The sequence below is a fragment of the Coregonus clupeaformis genome, chromosome 21, assembly GCF_020615455.1.
Source record: "Coregonus clupeaformis isolate EN_2021a chromosome 21, ASM2061545v1, whole genome shotgun sequence".
NCBI classification, from domain to species: Eukaryota; Metazoa; Chordata; class Actinopteri; order Salmoniformes; family Salmonidae; genus Coregonus; species Coregonus clupeaformis.
The window spans coordinates 41,727,171-41,746,185 of record NC_059212.1 but is presented as its reverse complement, the minus strand read 5'-3'; the positions used below and the strand labels follow the sequence as shown (position 1 = coordinate 41,746,185).

Here is a 19,015-nt window from a genome sequence, read left to right as displayed (position 1 = left end):
ACAGCCCCAAAGCATGATGTTTCCACCCCCATGCTTCACAGTAGGTATGGTGTTCTTTGGATGCAACTCAGCATTATTTTTCCTCCAAACACGACCGAGTTGAGTTTTTACCAAAAAGTTCTATTTTGGTATCATCTGACCATATGACATTCTCCCAATCCTCTTCTGGATCATCCAAATGCACTCTAGCAAACTTCAGACGGGCCTGGACATGTACTGGCTTAAGCAGGGGGGACACATCTGGCACTGCAGGATTTGAGTCCCTGGCGGCGTAGTGTGTTACTGATGGTAGGCTTTGTTACTTTGGTCCCAGCTCTCTGCAGGTCATTCACTAGATCCCCACGTGTGGTTCTGGGATTTTTGCTCACTGTTCTTGTGATCATTTTGACCCCACGGGGTGAGATCTTGCGTGGAGCCCCAGATCGAGGGAGATTATCAGTGGTCTTGTATGTCTTCCATTTCCTAATAATTGCTCCCACAGTTGATTTCTTCAAACCAAGCTGCTTACCTATTGCAGATTCAGTCTTCCCAGCCTGGTGCAGGTCTACAATTTTGTTTCTGGTGTCCTTTGACAGCTCTTTGGTCTTGGCCATAGTGGAGTTTGGAGTGTGACTGTTTGAGGTTGTGGACAGGTGTCTTTTATACTGATAACAAGTTCAAACAGGTGCCATTAATACAGGTAACGAGTGGAGGACAGAGGAACCTCTTAAAGAAGAAGTTACAGGTCTGTGAGAGCCAGAAATCTTGCTTGTTTGTAGGTGACCAAATACTTATTTTCCACCATAATTTGCAAATAAATTCATTAAAAATCCTACAATGTGATTTTCTGGATTTTTTTCTCTCAATTTGGCTGTCATAGTTGACGTGTACCTATGATGAAAATTACAGGCCTCTCTAATATTTTTAAGTGGGAGAACTTGCACAATTGGTGGCTGACTAAATACTTTTTTCCCCCACTGTATATTGTGTATCGCTGGGTTATTCACTTATTTTCCCCAGTGCGCCGTTTGTCCGCACTGCTGCGTATTATGCATTACTGCGTACCTCTGTTTATTTATTAAACCATTTATTCCGTGATTTACTCTCCTGCGTTTGACTCCGTCCAACATCACCCGCTACAGCTACGGTACAGTTAATACAACAAGTTGTATTAGCGGACTGGGAGGCCTTAAAGGTTGATATGCAGGATATCAAATTAAGAAGATCAAAAAGGGCATATTAATCTGATCCAAATGTAAAGATAGATATATAGGCCAACCCCGAGGAATTCCTGATGAATTTAAAGCTAGGAGTGAGGGCAAATCAGGATTTGAATCAATACTTGTTAGGATAACCCCCAATAAAAATGTGGAATGGATCAATTACATATATTACAATCAGCAGAGGTTCATAAATTATACTGACTCCGCTTTGTCAGCACTGGGAGAACAAGTACAGGCAACAAGTAGGATGACCTGGCAGAATAGACAGGCTTTAGATTGGATCCTAGCAGAAAAAGGTGGAGTTTGTGTTATGTTTGGCAGTGAGTGTTGCACTTTTATTCCAAATAACACTGCTCCAGGGGGAACATTCACTGCAGCAATGACCAAGCTTAAAGGACTGAGACAAGAACTCAAGAACAATGCTGGACAGGATGCTCAGGCTTGGGGCTGGTTGGACTTATCATTTGGAAAATGGGGAGCAATGTTCACAAAGATGGCAATAATGATAGGCGTAGCACTGGTAGTAATGGGTATAGTTTTTGCTGTGTATTACCATTGCTGAAATCTCTTTTGATCAAATCCACAGTAACACAGATGGCCATACCAACTGTGAACACTAGAACAAACCGGGAAATGGAATCAACTCCAGGAGGAGTATTCCCTGTTCAAGGACAACCAGGATACTACATCAACGCTAATAGGAAGCCCTGCAACATCAAAGGAGGACCACTTGACTGCCCTTATGGAAACCCAGAATGTCTGTATGGGGCAGTGACAGGAGGAGGATGGGCTTGTCATGATTACAGACTTACACTACCGTTCAAAAGTTTGGGGTCACTTAGAAATGTCCTTGTCTTCCATGAAAACATACATGAAATGAGTTTGAATAGGAAATATAGCAAAATGAATAGGAAATGTAGTCATTGACAAGGTTAGAAATAATGATTTTTAGTTGAAATTATAATTGTGTCCTTCAAACTTTGCTTTCGTCAAAGAATCCTCCATTTGCAGCAATTACAGCCTTGCAGACTTTTGGCATTCTAGTTGTCAATTTGTTGAGGTAATCTGAAGAGATTTCACCCCATGCTTCCTGAAGCATCTCCCAACCCCAAGCTCGGGTCGATCGGCTCCCGCAACCACCTCATTAGAGTGAAAACCAGCTGACTGCTTCTTCTCTAAATAGTTATTGCATAGTTTGGAGCTGTGCTTTGGGTCATTGTCCTGTTGTAGGAGGAAATTGGCACCAATCAAGCACCATCCACAGAGTATGGCATGGCATTGCAAGATCCCTTTTACCCTGTACAAATCTTACCACCACCAAAGCACCCCCAGACCATCACATTGCCTCCACCATGCTTGACAGATGGCATCAAGCACTCCTCCAGCATCTTTTCATTTGGTCTGCGTCTCACAAATGTTCTTCTTTGTGATCCGAATACCTCAAACTTCGATTCGTCTGTCCATAACACTTTTCTCCAATCTTCCTCTGTCCAGTGTCTGTGTTCTTTTGCCCATCTTAATCTTTTCTTTTTATTGGCCAATCTGAGATATGGCTTTTTCTTTGCAACTCTGCCTAGAAGGTCAGCATCCCGGAGTCGCTTCTTCACTGTTGACGTTGAGACTGGTGTTTGCGGGTACTATTTCATGAAGCTGCCAGTTGAGGACCTGTGAGGCGTCTGTTTCTCAAACTAGATGTCTTTGTCCTCTTGCTCAGTTGTGCACCGGGGCCTCCCGCTCCTCTTTCTATTCTGGTTAGAGACAGTTTTCGCTGTTCTGTGAAGGGAGTAGTACACAGCATTGTACGAGATCTTCAGTTTCTTGGCAATTTCTCGCATGGAATAGCCTTCATTTCTCAGAACAACAATAGACTGAAGAGTTTCCGAAGAAAGTTCTATGTTTCATTTTGAGCCTGTAATCGGACCCACAATTGCTGATGCTCCAGATATTCAACTAGTCTCAAGAAGGCCAGTTTTATTGCTTCTTTAATCAGCACAACAGTTTTCAGCTGTGCTAACATAATTGCAAAAGGGTTTTCTAATGATCAATTAGCCTTTTAAAATGATAAACTTGGATTAGCAAACACAAAGTGCCATTGGAACACAGGACTGATGGTTGCTGATAATGGGCCTCTGTACGCCTATGTAGATATTCCATTAAAAATCAGCCGTTTCCAGCTACAATAGCCATTTACAACATTAACAATGTCTACACTGTATTTCTGATCAATTTGATGTTATTTTAATGGACAAAAAATTGCTTTTCTTTCGAAAACAAGGACATTTCTGAGTAATTTGATGTTGGAACTAGGAGTCCCATATGGGATGCCTGAGGAAAACCTGGAATCCTAAAAAGATAGACTAGGCCTTTCTCATGTTTTCTCTATGTAGTATATGTATGTAACATAGGGTTTCCAGTTACAAGTGTCCATGGACATGTCTCTTAATCCCCTAAACAGGTTCTGCTTAGATTCAGAAAATGGATGTTAGGGAGGTGTCCGAAAGGGAGAGCAAGCATTACTAGACCTTGTAAAACATAAGGGATGATATTATGATGAATAATATTATAAGGGATTTAGTATTTAATGTATTGCTTATACAATTGCAAGATAACTGCCTTAAATAGAAACTCTGGTTAAAACAAAGCTGCATTATTTTTATGTGTTAGGATACTAGCACTTATATGTTAATAGGTTGAGTAGAAACACTTATAATCCCAAGTAGAAACATTTATATTGTTACTATTTGAATAAGTCATGTTAAAAAAAATATATATATAACCTTCATGCAAGAATTGTGACTTAAAACATGAATATGATGATTTTTATGTTAGTCACTATATATCCCAGTATTCATATATTCATATAAAAGAGTGTGCAAGGCTGTCATCAAGGCAAAGGGTGGGTATTTGAAGAATCTCAAATATATTTTGATTTGTTTAACACTTTTTTGATTACTACATGAGTTATTATTCCATATGTGTCATTTCATAGTTTTGATGTCTTCACTATTATTCTACAATGTAACAATTTCTAAAAATAAAGAAAAACCCTTGAATGAGTAGGTGTGTCCAAACTTTTGACTGGTAGTGTACATCAAAATGGGATGCATACAACTAATAAAACGGTTGTATTTTTGTGTCTGTGTGTGTAGGTACCAGACAGCAGACGGTGAGGTGAAGTATGTCCATGATGCTGAGGAGCTGATCAGGCCAGAGAGAAACACTCTGCTGGTCTCCTTCACTGATCTGGAAGGATTTAACCAGGAACTGGCAACCACCATCCAGGAGGAGTTTTACAGGTAGCTACAGATCTAGGATCAGATTTCGATTCCTCAATCCATCAGAGGAGGCGGCGCAACACTCCATAAAATAAAACAGTGTGATATTTAGGTCATAGACCTTTTATAAGACCCTCCCCAAACTCTAACAGAGCACTTAGAACCTTTGTGTGTTAGTGTTGTTGAAGATCTTAACGTTACTATGTCCAGCTAACAAGCTCTCTATTCCTCTCTCCTTCTCTTTCTACTTGTATCTCTCCCCCTCTCCAGAGTGTATCCCTTCCTTTGCCGTGCGGTGAGGAACTTTGCTAGGGATCATGGGAATGTCCCTGTGAATAAGGAGTTCTACTTGGCCATTCAGGACCTGCCCACCAGACACAAGTAAGAGACATATACCTGAAGACAAATGTTTCAAGTCACACAAATGGTGTTGTTGGTCTGACGGGTTCTGTTCTCTAAGATGTTTTGTGTGTGATCTGACAGTGTTCCTTTTGTGTTATAGGATCCGTGAGCTGTCCTCCCTGCGTATCGGCTCTCTGGTGCGGATCAGTGCACAGGTAGTGAGGACGCACCCTGTACACCCAGAACTGGTGAGTCACACACTGTATACCCAGAGCTTGTGAGTGAGGCCGAATGCTTCCTAAAAACTCTTGAGATGTTTTACATCTGTGTCTGATCCTCTCTGTTATGCCTCCTTCAGGTGAGCGGGACGTTCCTGTGTCTGGACTGCCAGGGGGTGTGTCCAGACGTGCCCCAGCAGTTCAAGTACGCACCGCCCACCGTCTGCAGGAACCCCGTCTGCAGCAACCGCGCTCGCTTCCATCTAGACACACATCGCTCCAAGTTCATCGACTTCCAGAAGGTAGACGTTTACATTTTTTGTTGTTTAGCAGATGCTCTTATCCAGAGCGATTTACAGGAGCAATTAGGGCACAACGACAGATTATTCACCTAGTCGGCTCGGGGATTCTGTCAGATATCATCTGAATAACTTTGTCACCTTAACAACCTGGTCCCTTCAGAATAGTAGGAAGGCACGCATGTGATTGTGTCAGTAATGTTACATGTGTGTGTCTGAGTCTGAAACTTGTGTGTGTTACACGTGTGTATGTCTATCCTCTGTGTGTGTGTGTGTGTGTAGGTGCGTATCCAGGAGACCCAGGCAGAGCTGCCCAGAGGGTCCATCCCCCGCTCCCTAGAGGTGATTCTGAGGGCCCAGGCCGGAGACCGCTGTGACATCACTGGCTCACTCATAGTGGTGCCCAACGTCTCCCAACTCAGCACCGCAGGTATGTACATACACAAACAAAAATACACACTGGCATGACACGTACACAGGTCATACAGACACACAACAGGACTCATTTCCCATCTCTCTCTAGGTGTGCGAGCAGAGACCAGTTCCCGTGTAGGAGGGAGACAAGGTTATGAGAACGAGGGCCTTCGCGGTCTTAAAGCCCTGGGAGTCAGAGAGCTGTCCTACAGACTGGCCTTCCTCGCCTGCCATGTGGCTCCTACCAACCCCAGGGTACGACACACACACTCACCCAAACCCCGAGACACACACACTCGCCCAAACCCCGAGACACACACACTCACCCAAACCTCGAGACACACACACTCACCCAAACCTCGAGACATACACATACACTCACCCAACCATCGAGACACACACTCGCACTACCTCAGGCTACAAACTGGTATACATATAATGCATGCATGTACAACATTTGTTTGAAGGGTGTTGTAATGGTGTTTGTGTGTGTAGTTTGGAGGAAAGGAGCTGCGTGATGAGGATCAGACAGCGGAGAGCATCAAGAGTCAGATGTCAGTTCAGGAGTGGGAAAAGGTGTTTGAGATGAGCCAAGACAAGAACCTCTACCACAACCTCGGCACCAGCCTGTTTCCAACTATACACGGTCAGTACTACACTGTTACTACTGCACCACTGCCATATTACTACCACAACCTCAGCACCAGCATGTTCCCCACCATACACGGTCAGTACTACACTGTTACTACTCATTTCCCATCTCTCTCTAGGTGTGCGAGCAGAGACCAGTTCCCGTGTAGGAGGGAGACAAGGTTATGAGAACGAGGGCCTTCGCGGTCTTAAAGCCCTGGGAGTCAGAGAGCTGTCCTACAGACTGGCCTTCCTTGCCTGCCATGTGGCTCCTACCAACCCCAGGGTACGACACACCCACTCACCCAAACCCCGAGACACACACACTCACCCAAACCCCGAGACACACACACTCACCCAAACCCCGAGACACACACACTCACCCAAACCCCGAGACACACACACTCACCCAAACCCCGAGACACACACACTCACCCAAACCTCGAGACACACACATACAGTGAGGGAAAAAAGTATTTGATCCCCTGCTGATTTTGTACGTTTTCCCACTGACAAAGAAATGATCAGTCTATAATTTTAATGGTAGGTTTATTTGAACAGTGAGAGACAGAATAACAACAAAAAAATCCAGAAAAACGCATGTCAAGAATGTTATGAATTGATTTCCATTTTAATGAGGGAAATAAGTATTTGACCCCTTCTCAATCAGAAAGATTTCTGGCTCCCAGGTGTCTTTTATACAGGTAACGAGCTGAGATTAGGAGCACACTCTTAAAGGGAGTGCTCCTAATCTCAGTGTGTTACCTGTATAAAAGACACCTGTCCACAGAAGCAATCAATCAATCCGATTCCAAACTCTCCACCATGACCAAGACCAAAGAGCTCTCCAAGGATGTCAGGGACAAGATTGTAGACCTACACAAGGCTGGAATGGGCTACAAGACCATCGCCAAGCAGCTTGGTGAGAAGGTGACAACAGTTGGTGCGATTATTCGCAAATGGAAGAAACACAAAATAACTGTTAATCTCCCTCGGCCTGGGGCTCCATGAAAGATCTCACCTCGTGGAGTTGCAATGATCATGAGAACGGTGAGGAATCAGCCCAGAACTACACGGGAGGATCTTGTCAATGATCTCAAGGCAGCTGGGACCATAGTCACCAAGAAAACAATTGGTAACACACTACGCCGTGTAGGACTGAAATCCTGCAGCGCCCGCAAGGTCCCCCTGCTCAAGAAAGCACATATACAGGCCCGTCTGAAGTTTGCCAATGAACATCTGAATGATTCAGAGGAGAACTGGGTGAAAGTGTTGTGGTCAGATGAGACCAAAATCGAGCTCTTTGGCATCAACTCAACTCGCCGTGTTTGGAGGAGGAGGAATGCTGCCTATGACCCCAAGAACACCATCCCCACCGTCAAACATGGAGGTGGAAACATTATGCTTTGTGGGTGTTTTTCTGCTAAGGGGACAGGACAACTTCACCGCATCAAAGGGACGATGGACGGGGCCATGTACTGTCAAATCTTGGGTGAGAACCTCCTTCCCTCAGCCAGGGCATTGAAAATGAGTCGTGGATGGGTATTCCAGCATGACAATGACCCAAAACACACGGCCAAGGCAACAAAGGAGTGGCTCAAGAAGAAGCACATTAAGGTCCTGGAGTGGCCTAGCCAGTCTCCAGACCTTAATCCCATAGAAAATCTGTGGAGGGGGCTGAAGGTTCGAGTTGCCAAACGTCAGCCTCAAAACCTTAATGACTTGGAGAAGATCTGCAAAGAGGAGTGGGACAAAATCCCTCCTGAGATGTGTGCAAACCTGGTGGCCAACTACAAGAAACGTTTGACCTCTGTGATTGCCAACAAGGGTTTTGCCTCCAAGTACTAAGTAATGTTTTGCAGAAGGGTCAAATACTTATTTCCCTCATTAAAATGCAAATCAATTTATAACGTTTTTGACATGCGTTTTTCTGGATTTTTTTGTTGTTATTCTGTCTCTCACTGTTCAAATAAACCTACCATTAAAATTATAGACTGATCATGTCTTTGTCAGTGGGCAAACGTACAAAATCACTCACCCAACCATCGAGAGACACACACACGCCTACATTTTTTGAAACAAGTTATTTTTTTCATTTTAGTTCACCAATTTGGACTATTTTGTGTATGTCCATTATATGAAATCCAAATAAAAATCCATTTAAATTACAGGTTGTGATGCAACAAAATAGGAAAAATGCCAAGGGGCTGAATACTTTTGCAAGGCGCTGTAAGTGCTGATGTGTTTGATTTAACCCTCTGACCACAGACATTTTCAGTGAAACTGAACTGCCTTTAAACGAGAGGCAGAAAAAACCTGTTATTCTTAGAAAACGACAGAAAGGGGAAAAACACAAATGCCTGAGTGATTGCACAGTAACTAGCAAGAACAAAATAACAGTTGGCTAGTTTGGCCAATTATGACCCCTTACTTCTTATTGTTTTAGTATGTGTAAACATCAGTGGAGAAGCAGACAGGTGTGTGTGAATCGCATGGAGAAGACAGTCCTTTATTAAATGACTAGACCTGCACAGTACAGTACAGCGATTCACACAGCAGCTATGATGCAGAGACATATCTAATAAGGTCAGTAAAACACCACTGGCCACAGGGAGGGCATTAACAGCATCAAACATTTGATTATTCTTCTCTTTGTTTAATGGGGAAGCATTTTTCCACATGCTATAACACTTTTGTATTTTTGTATACAAAACATATGCATCAAAGGTAGACTTTCATTTGTGTGTATTTTTTTGTATGCGTACATTTAACATGGGAAGTACAGTCAGAGGATTAACATCAAGTTAACTGAGGAGACGCACACATTTCAACAGCCATAAGCCAGCAAATGCTCTGGAGAAATCAGAGCAACATATTTACATTATTCCCCTGGCAACAATAATACAAATAAAAGTTTTCAAACAGGCTAGAGTCGAGAAAAACTCTATAAAGCAGGAATGAAATGAAACCTTACCAAAAGTTTAAAACGTCATTACACAGATCAATGTTCAATAAAAACAGCTTCAAGAGTCTTGAATTGGCGTCTGACATAAACCCACGGAAAGAGGGGAGGAGGAGGAAAAGGGTTGGAGGGGAGGAGAGATTGAAGGAGGGATGAGATGAGTCTAGTCCTCCAGAGTGTAGTTGGGGTTGACGACCAGAACTTCTTCCTGTGTCTCTGTCTCTGACCCTTTCAGCCCCCCCTGAGACAGTTCTATCAGGATATGATCCTAGAGATGGAGAGAAAGAGAGTTAGTAAAGTTGTCTGTTGGATGTAAGGTTTGTAAATGTCTTATTACTCTGACTCCATGGTGTGTGTACTTACGTAGTGCACCAGTCGGTGTAGGACCTTCTCTATGAGGCTCTTCTTGTTGATGAGTTCCTCTTCTGAGTCGATCTCTGACTCCATCTCCTTCAGATACCAGTTGATCACTGCACTCTTCTTCAACTCCTCCTCCTCCTCAGCTGCACACACAGGTAAACAACAGTTAACCACTGCAATACACACTTTGCACATGTAGTGTGTGTGTGTGTGTCTTACCCTCCTCGGCCCTGCGGAGATGCAGCACCAGCAGGTTGGAGATGCGGCGGTACTCTGGGAAAGTGAGGCGCAGCGAGGGCTTGGAGCTGCTGTCAGCGTGATCATTCACACCGTTGGTTTGGCCGGTAACTCCGTTGGTGTGGTCGTTCACCTGCCCGTTAACCTGGCCATTCACTCCGTTAGGAATGTCATGACCTGCAGAGATAGAAAAGAGGTTTCACTACCACACCTGCTGTATAACATATAAATAACTAATGTAAAGCTGTAGTAGTAGTAGTAGTAGTAGTGTGTACCGTTCTCCCCCTCCTCTTCCTCCTCCATCTCCTGGTCATGTTCCAGGTTGATGTCAGGCGTCTCCACTCTGATGATGGACTTATTGAGCAGGCGGAATGCCTCCTTGACGTGCTTCGGCTGGACCTGCAGAAAACAACAAATAACGTGCACACTGTATGACAGAACATCCTACACAATGTATTAGCACACAATCTATGACAGACTAGCAGATTTTATCAATCCTTCAGGACAGAACCAAACTTGAAACACAGGTTTTGAGAGCTGAGTCCAGTGTGATTGAGTTGTGTGTGTGTAAGTTGTTTGACCTCTTACCTCATCACAGCAGTGCATGCGGGCCATGCCCTCAGAAAGGCGGATCATGCTCTCCAGCTGCCGCACCGTGATTCGCCAGGCCGATGTGGCCACGCCCCCAGAGCCGTCACGCTGACGCAGCCGTTTGTACTGCTCCACGATGAACTCTTCCGACTCACCAGAGATCTATGCACAAACACAAATGTACAGACATGTTAGTACTGCTCCATTGGACTCACAGCACAGAAACACAAAGACACTGAACCCTTGAAACACACACACACAGCACTGACCTTGGGTTTGAACTGCCGGGCAAAGAGCAGGTATCTTCTGATCTCATCCAGAGAGTAGAGTCTGTCTACTGAGTTCTCAATGCGAGAGTGCAGATCCACAATACGCCTGGCTATGGCATAGTCTGTCACCTACACACACACATTCCATTAGTACGTATAAACACACACATATATAAACGCCTCGCTGTGGCATAGTTTGTCACATCTTTCTTTTACACACACACACACATTTTCTTTCTCTCTTACTCACCTCGTTGCAGTCATCCACTAGGATGAAGAAGAGGTCGAAGCGGCTCATGATGGGAGCGGACAGGTTGACGTTTTGTTTCAGACTCTTGCTGCGGTCGTAGCGACCACCGACCGGGTTAGCAGCCGCCAGGATGGACGTACGGGCATTCAGAGTGGCCTGGAGGAGTGGGAGGGTTAGAGTGTGTGTTCAATTCTGCTTTAGTGATGGCGCTGGTGTATGTGTGAGCATGTATGTGTGTGTACCTTGACTCCAGCTTTAGTGATGGAGATGGTCTGTTGCTCCATGGCCTCGTGGATGGCCACCTGGTCTCTGGTCTCCATCTTATCAAACTCATCGATACAACACACACCCTGTTGACAAAGAGAAATACACACCACTTTAAGCACAAAACACACACACACATGCACCATCCTCAGCTCACACACACACACTCACGTTGTCAGCGAGCATGAGTGCTCCGGCCTCGATGACGAACTCGTGTGACTCCTCGTCTCGAACCACGGCTGCTGTTAGACCTGCTGCACTGCTGGCCTTCCCACTGGTATACACAGCCCTGGGACTGAACTCCTCCACATGCCTGAGGGAAGAGACAGGGTGGAAGGCTATAAGCCTGAGAGTGTACGGGTGTAGCGTCGGTATAGGGGGATGTGTCGCTGGTTTTGTGTGAGGGTTAGACGGGTAGGGTGCAAGTGAGTAGAGGTGTAAGTGTGTAGGCTACAGGATGGAGGGATTGACTTGAGGAATGCTTTCTGACATTGAGGAATCTCATACAGTGCCTTCAGAAAATATTCACATCCCTTGACTTTTCCCACATTTTGTTGTTACAGCCTGCATTTGAAATGGATTAACTTGAGATTTTGTCACTGGCCTACACACAATACCCCATATTGTCAAAGTGGAACTATGTTTTTCAAAAAACAAAAACAATCATTAAACATGAAAAGCTGAAATGTCTTGCATCAATAAGTATTCAACCCCTTTGTTATGTCAAGCCTAAATAAGTTCAGGAGTAAACATTTGCTTAACAAGTCACATAATAAGTTGCATGGACTCAAGGGCGGTTTTCCAATGCCTTGCAAAGAAGGGCACCTATTGGTAGATGGGTAAAAATAAAAAAGCAGACATTGAATATCCCTTTGAGCATGGTGAAGTTATTAATTACACTTTGGATGGTGTATCAATACACCCAGTCACTACAAAGTTACAGGCATCCTTCCAAACTCAGTTGCCGGAGAGGAAGAACATCGCTCAGGGATTTCACCATGAGACCAATGGTGACTTTAAAACAGTTACAGAGTTTAATGGCTGTGATAGGAGAAAACTGAGGATGGATCAACAACATTGCAGTTACTCCACAATACTAACCTAATTGACAGAGGGAAAATAAGGAAGCCTGTACAGAATACAAATATTCCAAAACATGCATCCTGTTTGCAACAAGGCACTAAAGTACTACTGCAAAAAATATGGCAAAGCAATTCACTTTTTGTCCTGAATGCAAAGTGTTATGTTTGGGGCAAATCCAATACAACACATTACTGAGTACCACTCTCCATATTTTCAAGCATAGTGATGGCTGCATCATGTTATGGGTATGTTTGTAATCATTAGGGATTGGGGATCTTTTCAGGATAAAAAATAAACGGAATGGAGTTAAGCACAGGCAAAATCCTAGAGGAAAACCTGGTTCAGTCTGCTTTCCACAAGACACTGGGAGATGAATTCACCTTTCAGCAGGACAATAACCTAAAACACAAGGCCAAATCTACATTGGAGTTGCTTACCAAGAAGACAGTGAATGTTCCTGAGTGGCCGAGTTACACTTTTGACTTAAATCTACTTGAAAGACTATGGCAAGACCAGAAAATGGTTGTCTAGCAATGATCAACAACCAGAATTTGTTTAAGAATAATGGGCAAATGTTGCACAATCCAGGTGTGTAAAGCTCTTAGAGACTTACCCAGAAAGACTCACAGCTGTAATCGCTGCCAAAGGTGATTCTAACATGTATTGACTCAGGGGTGTGAATATTTATGTAAATGAGATATTTCCGTATTTCATTTTCAATAAATGTTCGAAAATTTCTAACTAATATGTATTCACTTCATCATTGTGTGTAGATGAGTGAGAGAAAAAGTATATTTAATCCATTTTGAATTCAGGCTATAACACAACAAAATGTGGAATAGCCTAAGTCAAGGCACTGTTCATGTAGGTAGGTAGTGTGGAGTGTATAGTGTGTAAGTGTGGAGGGTGTAGTGTGTAAGTGTGTAAGTGTGTAGGGTGTAGAGGTCTTACTTGAGGAACTGGCTCTTGGCGGTAGAGGGGTCTCCTACAATGCAGACGTTGACATCTCCTCTGAGAGACGTTCCTTCCATGGTGGTTTTAGGAACACCCCCGAACAACATCAACAGGATACCGCGCTTCACCTCATCGTTACCTACACACACGTTATACACACACACACACGTTATACACACACACACAGAATACCACATGCAAAGGCTGTGGTAATAACATAGTAATAGTAACAGTGTAGTACTGACCGTGTATGGTGGGGAACAGGCTGGTGCCGAGGTTGTGGTAGTAATATGGTAGTGGTGCAGTAGTAGTCAGGGTTCGACATTCAGGGCTGCCCACTGGCCCGGCAACGTCAGCTGAGCTCACCGGGCCAATTAATCAAACTTTCATATGGCCGCTTGAGCCAGTATATTTACATTTAAGTAATTTAGCAGACGCTCTTATCCAGAGCGACTTACAGGAGCAGTTAGGGTTAAGTGCCTTGCTCAAGGGCAAATCGACATATTTTTCACCTAGTCGGCTCGGGGATTAGAACCAGCGACCTTTCGGTTACTGACACAACGCTCTTAACCACTAAGCTACCTGCCGCCCCCTACAGTAGACATTTTCAAACTCCAAAACAGAAAATAATCATGTATATTTGTATTTAATCCTTCACAATCTTCCCGACGTCTGATGCTTCACACTTGTTATCAACCATTCGGTTTCCAAGCGGAGGAAAGAATGTCGAGCCTCCGTCTCGAGTGAGCCCTGCCTCAGTAGGCTACGTCCTGGATACTCGCGCCAGACCCGTCTCAGTAGAGGCGGGAAGCCCATCAATTCAGAGTTCAACATTGGCACGTGCATGCCACAATCACAGAATAAAAGGTCCTCCACCTGCTTTTCAGTATTTTTTTCCTATCAGACATCCTACACAGCGATGTTATTATTAACAAGGAGGTTTACGTAGGCCTATAGTTATATAATGAATATTGTAATAGGCCCTAATGCTATTCTGTAGTCTATATAATTGTTTAAAAAACAGATTAATCCCCGAAGCTGTTGTTTATTTATCAGCTGGCAAGAGCGCGCAACTCCTCACACAGCTGATTGCGGCGTGGAAAGAAATGTGTTCTAATAAGCCCAGTCACGGCGCAAAATTTCTAAATGCAATCTCGGGAAAAGACAACAGTTTTGATGGCAATTATTGAAAAGAGCGGGATCCCAGCTTTCCAGTTTGTATGATTTATTTCTCAACTCCAATTTTTGTGCAATTGGTAGCGTTTTACAATCTAAGTGTCTTGCATGACAATAAAAAAAAGTAACCACGGGAACCACAGCCATTCGAATGCATAAAGGGTATTCACTGTAGAATTCACACAATTGCACTGTATTCAAAAAAATCACAGGATTTTATTAGTGCCCACAGGAGTTTTTTTGGGACATTAAACAAGCAACATAATTATATTTAGAGTCTGTGTTCTAGCTAATGATTAGCCCATTGTGGTAAACAATGTAGAGGAGCAACCCCATGCTTCAGCCATGTAGCTACCATGCTGCATCCGACAGGTGATCATGCTTCAGCCATGTAGCTACCATGCTGCATCCGACAGGTGATCATGCTTCAGCCATGTAGCTACCATGCTGCATCCGACAGGTGATCATGCTTCAGCCATGTAGCTACCATGCTGCATCCGACAGGTGATCATGCTTCAGCCATGTAGCTACCATGCTGCATCAGGCTACAGGTGATAATGCTTATTCCTAAAATAGCACACCTGCCTGATAATATGGATCATGTACCTAAAGATCTTGCTTTTCATCAATGTAATTGAGCTAATTTCTGGAGGGGAATATTACATTTTAAACCGTTTAATGTGTTAAGTCTAGCTTATATGTCATCATTGAGAGGGGGATGGTTTTATTTTTGTTTTCCAAGCAATCAGTGTAAATATCCGATTTTATGGTTGGCTATAATATAAGATGCTTGTCCAGGCTGCAAATTAAACATGAAATCCCCCACGATTGAAATTCTGTGAGCACAACTTGCTTTCCTGTGGTTAAAAGCGTTGGGCCAGTAATCGGATGGTCACTGGATCGAATCGCCGAACCAACTAGGTGAAAAATCTGTTGATGTGCCTTTGAGCAAGGTACTTAACCCTAATTGCTCCTTTAAGTCGCTCTGGATAAGAGCGTCTGCTAAATGACTAAAATGTCAATCTTGGCCCGGGCCAGTAATTTTCTCATTTGGGCCAGTAGTTTTCAGTTGGTACTGGCACGGTCTGCCACTGGCAAATGTACCAGAATGTCTAGCTCTGGTAGTAACAGTGTAGTACTGACCGTGTATAGTTGGAAACAGGCTGGTGCCGAGGTTGTGGTAGAGGTTCTTGTCTTGGCTCATCTCAAACACCTTTTCCCACTCCTGAACTGACATCTGACTCTTGATGCTCTCCGCTGTCTGATCCTCATCACGCAGCTCCTTTCCTCCAAACTACACACACAAACACCATTACAACACCCTTCAAACAAATGTTGTACATGCATGCATTATATGTATACCAGTTTGTAGCCTGAGGTAGTGCGAGTGTGTGTCTCGATGGTTGGGTGAGTGTGTGTGTCTCGGGGTTTGGGTGAGTGTGTGTGTCTCGGGGTTTGGGCGAGTGTGTGTGTCTCGGGGTTTGGGCGAGTGTGTGTGTCTCGGGGTTTGGGTGAGTGTGTGTGTCTCGGGGTTTGGGTGAGTGGGTGTGTCGTACCCTGGGGTTGGTAGGAGCCACATGGCAGGCGAGGAAGGCCAGTCTGTAGGACAGCTCTCTGACTCCCAGGGCTTTAAGACCGCGAAGGCCCTCGTTCTCATAACCTTGTCTCCCTCCTACACGGGAACTGGTCTCTGCTCGCACACCTAGAGAGAGATGGGAAATGAGTCCTGTTGTGTGTCTGTATGACCTGTGTACGTGTCATGCCAGTGTGTATTTTTGTTTGTGTATGTACATACCTGCGGTGCTGAGTTGGGAGACGTCGGGCACCACTATGAGTGAGCCAGTGATGTCACAGCGGTCTCCGGCCTGGGCCGTCTCTACAGCCTCGGCCCTCAGAATCACCTCTAGGGAGCGGGGGATGGACCCTCTGGGAAGCTCTGCCTGGGTCTCCTGGATACGCACCTACACACACACACACACACACACACAGAGGTTAGACATACACACGTGTAACACACAAGTTTCAGACTCAGACACACACACGTAACATTACTGACACAATCACATGCGTGCCTTCCTACTATTCTGAAGGGACCAGGTTGTTAAGGTGACAAAGTTATTCAGATGATATCTGACAGAATCCCCGAGCCGACTAGGTGAATAATCTGACGTTGTGCCCTAATTGCTCCTGTAAATCGCTCTGGATAAGAGCATCTGCTAAACAACAAAAAATGTAAACGTCTACCTTCTGGAAGTCGATGAACTTGGAGCGATGTGTGTCTAGATGGAAGCGAGCGCGGTTGCTGCAGACAGGGTTCCTGCAGACGGTGGGCGGTGCGTACTTGAACTGCTGGGGCACGTCTGGACACACCCCCTGGCAGTCCAGACACAGGAACGTCCCGCTCACCTGAAGGAGGCATAACAGAGAGGATCAGACACAGATGTAAAACATCTCAAGAGTTTTTAGGAAGCATTCGGCCTCACTCACAAGCTCTGGGTATACAGTGTGTGACTCACCAGTTCTGGGTGTACAGGGTGCGTCCTCACTACCTGTGCACTGATCCGCACCAGAGAGCCGATACGCAGGGAGGACAGCTCACGGATCCTATAACACAAAAGGAACATTGTCAGATCACACACAAAACATCTTAGAGAACAGAACCCGTCAGACCAACAACACCATTTGTGTGACTTGAAACATTTGTCTTCAGGTATATGTCTCTTACTTGTGTCTGGTGGGCAGGTCCTGAATGGCCAAGTAGAACTCCTTATTCACAGGGACATTCCCATGATCCCTAGCAAAGTTCCTCACCGCACGGCAAAGGAAGGGATACACTCTGAAGAGGGGGAGAGATACAAGTAGAAAGAGAAGGAGAGAGGAATAGAGAGCTCGTTAGCTGGACATAGTAACGTTAAGATCTTCAACAACACTAACACACAAAGGTTCTAAGTGCTCTGTTAGAGTTTGGGGAGGGTCTTATAAAAGGTCTATGACCTAAATATCACACTGTTTTATTTTATGGAGTGTTGCGCCGCCTCCTCTGATGGCTTGAGGAATCGAAATCTGATCCTAGATCTGTAGCTACCTGTAAAACTCCTCCTGGATGGTGGTTGCCAGTTCCTGGTTAAATCCTTCCAGATCAGTGAAGGAGACCAGCAGAGTGTTTCTCTCTGGCCTGATCAGCTCCTCAGCATCATGGACATACTTCACCTCACCGTCTGCTGTCTGGTACCTACACACACAGACACAAAAATACAACCGTTTTATTAGTTGTATGCATCCCATTTTGATGTACACTAGCAGTCAAAAGTTTGGACACACCTACTCATTCATTCTTTTGACTGGTACTGTATAACTGATGTATAACTGTGGTTATAAAAGACTTGTATGAAGCTAGATTGGATATGTTAGCCATGCACATCGTGTTAGCCAACTTCAACTAGCTTGTAAGCTAGCCAGCTAGCTAGGTTTCAACAGTTCCAAAAACTTGGTAAAATGCATTTAAAATAGTTAGTTAGCACAATATTTATAAAGTAAATCAAGACATAACCTTGATGTCTAGCTATATGTTACAGTTTTGCTAGCTATCCAATAGCTATTAGCTATTAGCTATCTGCTAGATAGCTATAGCTAGCTAAGCAAACAATGTACCAGCAAGAATAATAACATCATCATGTCGTTATTTCACTTACTCTTCTAAGAAAGCCTGGAAAAGCTTCTGGCATTTCTCTGCCAACTCGTCCTTCACCATCTGTCCCGCATTCTCCTGAGTCGGCTGTACAAGATCCATCTTTTCACTTGATTAAAACTAAAATATTAAAATATTGAATCGTTTCTAAAGTCTCTCCTGTTGACTGTACAACGCTCGCAGGGGAAAAGAAAGTGCACTTTTCGCGCGAAAACCAGGACCATGTGACGTTTGGCGCGACATAGTCGACCAATTACATCGATGTATCTTCAACCATGCAAACGTATGAAGGATTTTAGCCAATCAAAAGTTGGTATGCAAATGTAAAACAACCTCCTTTCTGCTTCCCCTTCCATGCTAGAAAAATGTATGCGGAATGACCATGTGCGGTTGTCACTAGTTACCACAGCCACAAAATCAAAATGGGCTATATCGTAAAAATTCATGAAAACAAACATTTGCATTTTGGTCTTAATATGAGGTTGGGGTTAGGGATAATATTAGCAGTGTGGTTAAAGTTTGGATTAAGGTTTAAAATCAGAGTTTAAGAAGATACATGGTAGATATAGGTGTGGTTTAGCCATAATTATGACTTTGTGAATGTGGTAACTAGTGACGACCGGACTGTGTGGACAGATCTAGGACCAGCTTCCCTTCCCACTCCTGGTATGAAGGTGGAGGGCGCAAAACTGACCTTCGACAGTCAAGAAATTGTAATATCGTTACCGTGTTAGGACCAACTTTGTGTATTTCCACATAAAATAAAAGAGCGTACAAGTGGTAGCTACTTCCAGAATGGTG

General features: G+C 44.2%; 2 protein-coding genes across 2 annotated transcripts; one reads left to right on the top strand and one right to left on the bottom strand.

Annotated features, from left to right (window-relative positions):
* Positions 1-1,835: 1,835 nt before the first annotated feature.
* Positions 1,836-8,835, top strand: LOC121534503 (zygotic DNA replication licensing factor mcm6-A-like). Its single transcript, XM_045206044.1, has 10 exons — positions 1,836-1,963; positions 4,352-4,498; positions 4,748-4,858; positions 4,980-5,067; positions 5,178-5,339; positions 5,619-5,766; positions 5,860-6,005; positions 6,246-6,396; positions 6,521-6,666; positions 8,827-8,835. Exons 1-10 carry the CDS (start codon positions 1,836-1,838, stop codon positions 8,833-8,835), a joined length of 1,236 nt encoding a protein of 411 aa, XP_045061979.1.
* A 23-nt stretch (positions 8,836-8,858) lies between these two features.
* LOC121535653 (zygotic DNA replication licensing factor mcm6-B) lies at positions 8,859-18,414 on the bottom strand. The gene is made up of 18 exons (XM_041842901.2): positions 18,219-18,414; positions 17,612-17,758; positions 17,252-17,362; positions 17,043-17,130; positions 16,771-16,932; positions 16,322-16,487; positions 16,083-16,228; positions 15,670-15,820; positions 13,348-13,489; positions 11,485-11,626; positions 11,292-11,399; positions 11,050-11,205; positions 10,800-10,928; positions 10,528-10,692; positions 10,215-10,338; positions 9,922-10,116; positions 9,706-9,845; positions 8,859-9,610 (listed from the first exon to the last, which is right to left on the bottom strand). Exons 1-18 carry the CDS (start codon positions 18,314-18,316, stop codon positions 9,506-9,508), a joined length of 2,475 nt encoding a protein of 824 aa, XP_041698835.2. The 5' UTR covers positions 18,317-18,414; the 3' UTR covers positions 8,859-9,505.
* Between the last annotated feature and the right edge of the window lie 601 nt (positions 18,415-19,015).

What these genes read in the sequence shown, in the direction of transcription:
- LOC121534503 (XM_045206044.1), top strand. Translation starts at nt 1,836, where the DNA reads ATGGAATCAACTCCAGGAGGAGTATTCCCTGTTCAAGGACAACCAGGA. An exon ending in TATGGAAACCCAGAATGTCT is followed by an intron (nt 1,964 to 4,351) that starts GTATGGGGCAGT and finishes CTGTGTGTGTAG; the next exon opens with GTACCAGACAGCAGACGGTG. An exon ending in GACCTGCCCACCAGACACAA is followed by an intron (nt 4,859 to 4,979) that starts GTAAGAGACATA and finishes TTTGTGTTATAG; the next exon opens with GATCCGTGAGCTGTCCTCCC.
- LOC121535653 (XM_041842901.2), bottom strand. Translation starts at nt 18,316, where the DNA reads ATGGATCTTGTACAGCCGACTCAGGAGAATGCGGGACAGATGGTGAAG. An exon ending in TGGCTCCTACCAACCCCAGG is followed by an intron (nt 15,821 to 16,082) that starts GTACGACACACC and finishes TTGTGTGTGTAG; the next exon opens with TTTGGAGGAAAGGAGCTGCG. An exon ending in TCACTAAAGCTGGAGTCAAG is followed by an intron (nt 11,206 to 11,291) that starts GTACACACACAT and finishes CCACTCCTCCAG; the next exon opens with GCCACTCTGAATGCCCGTAC.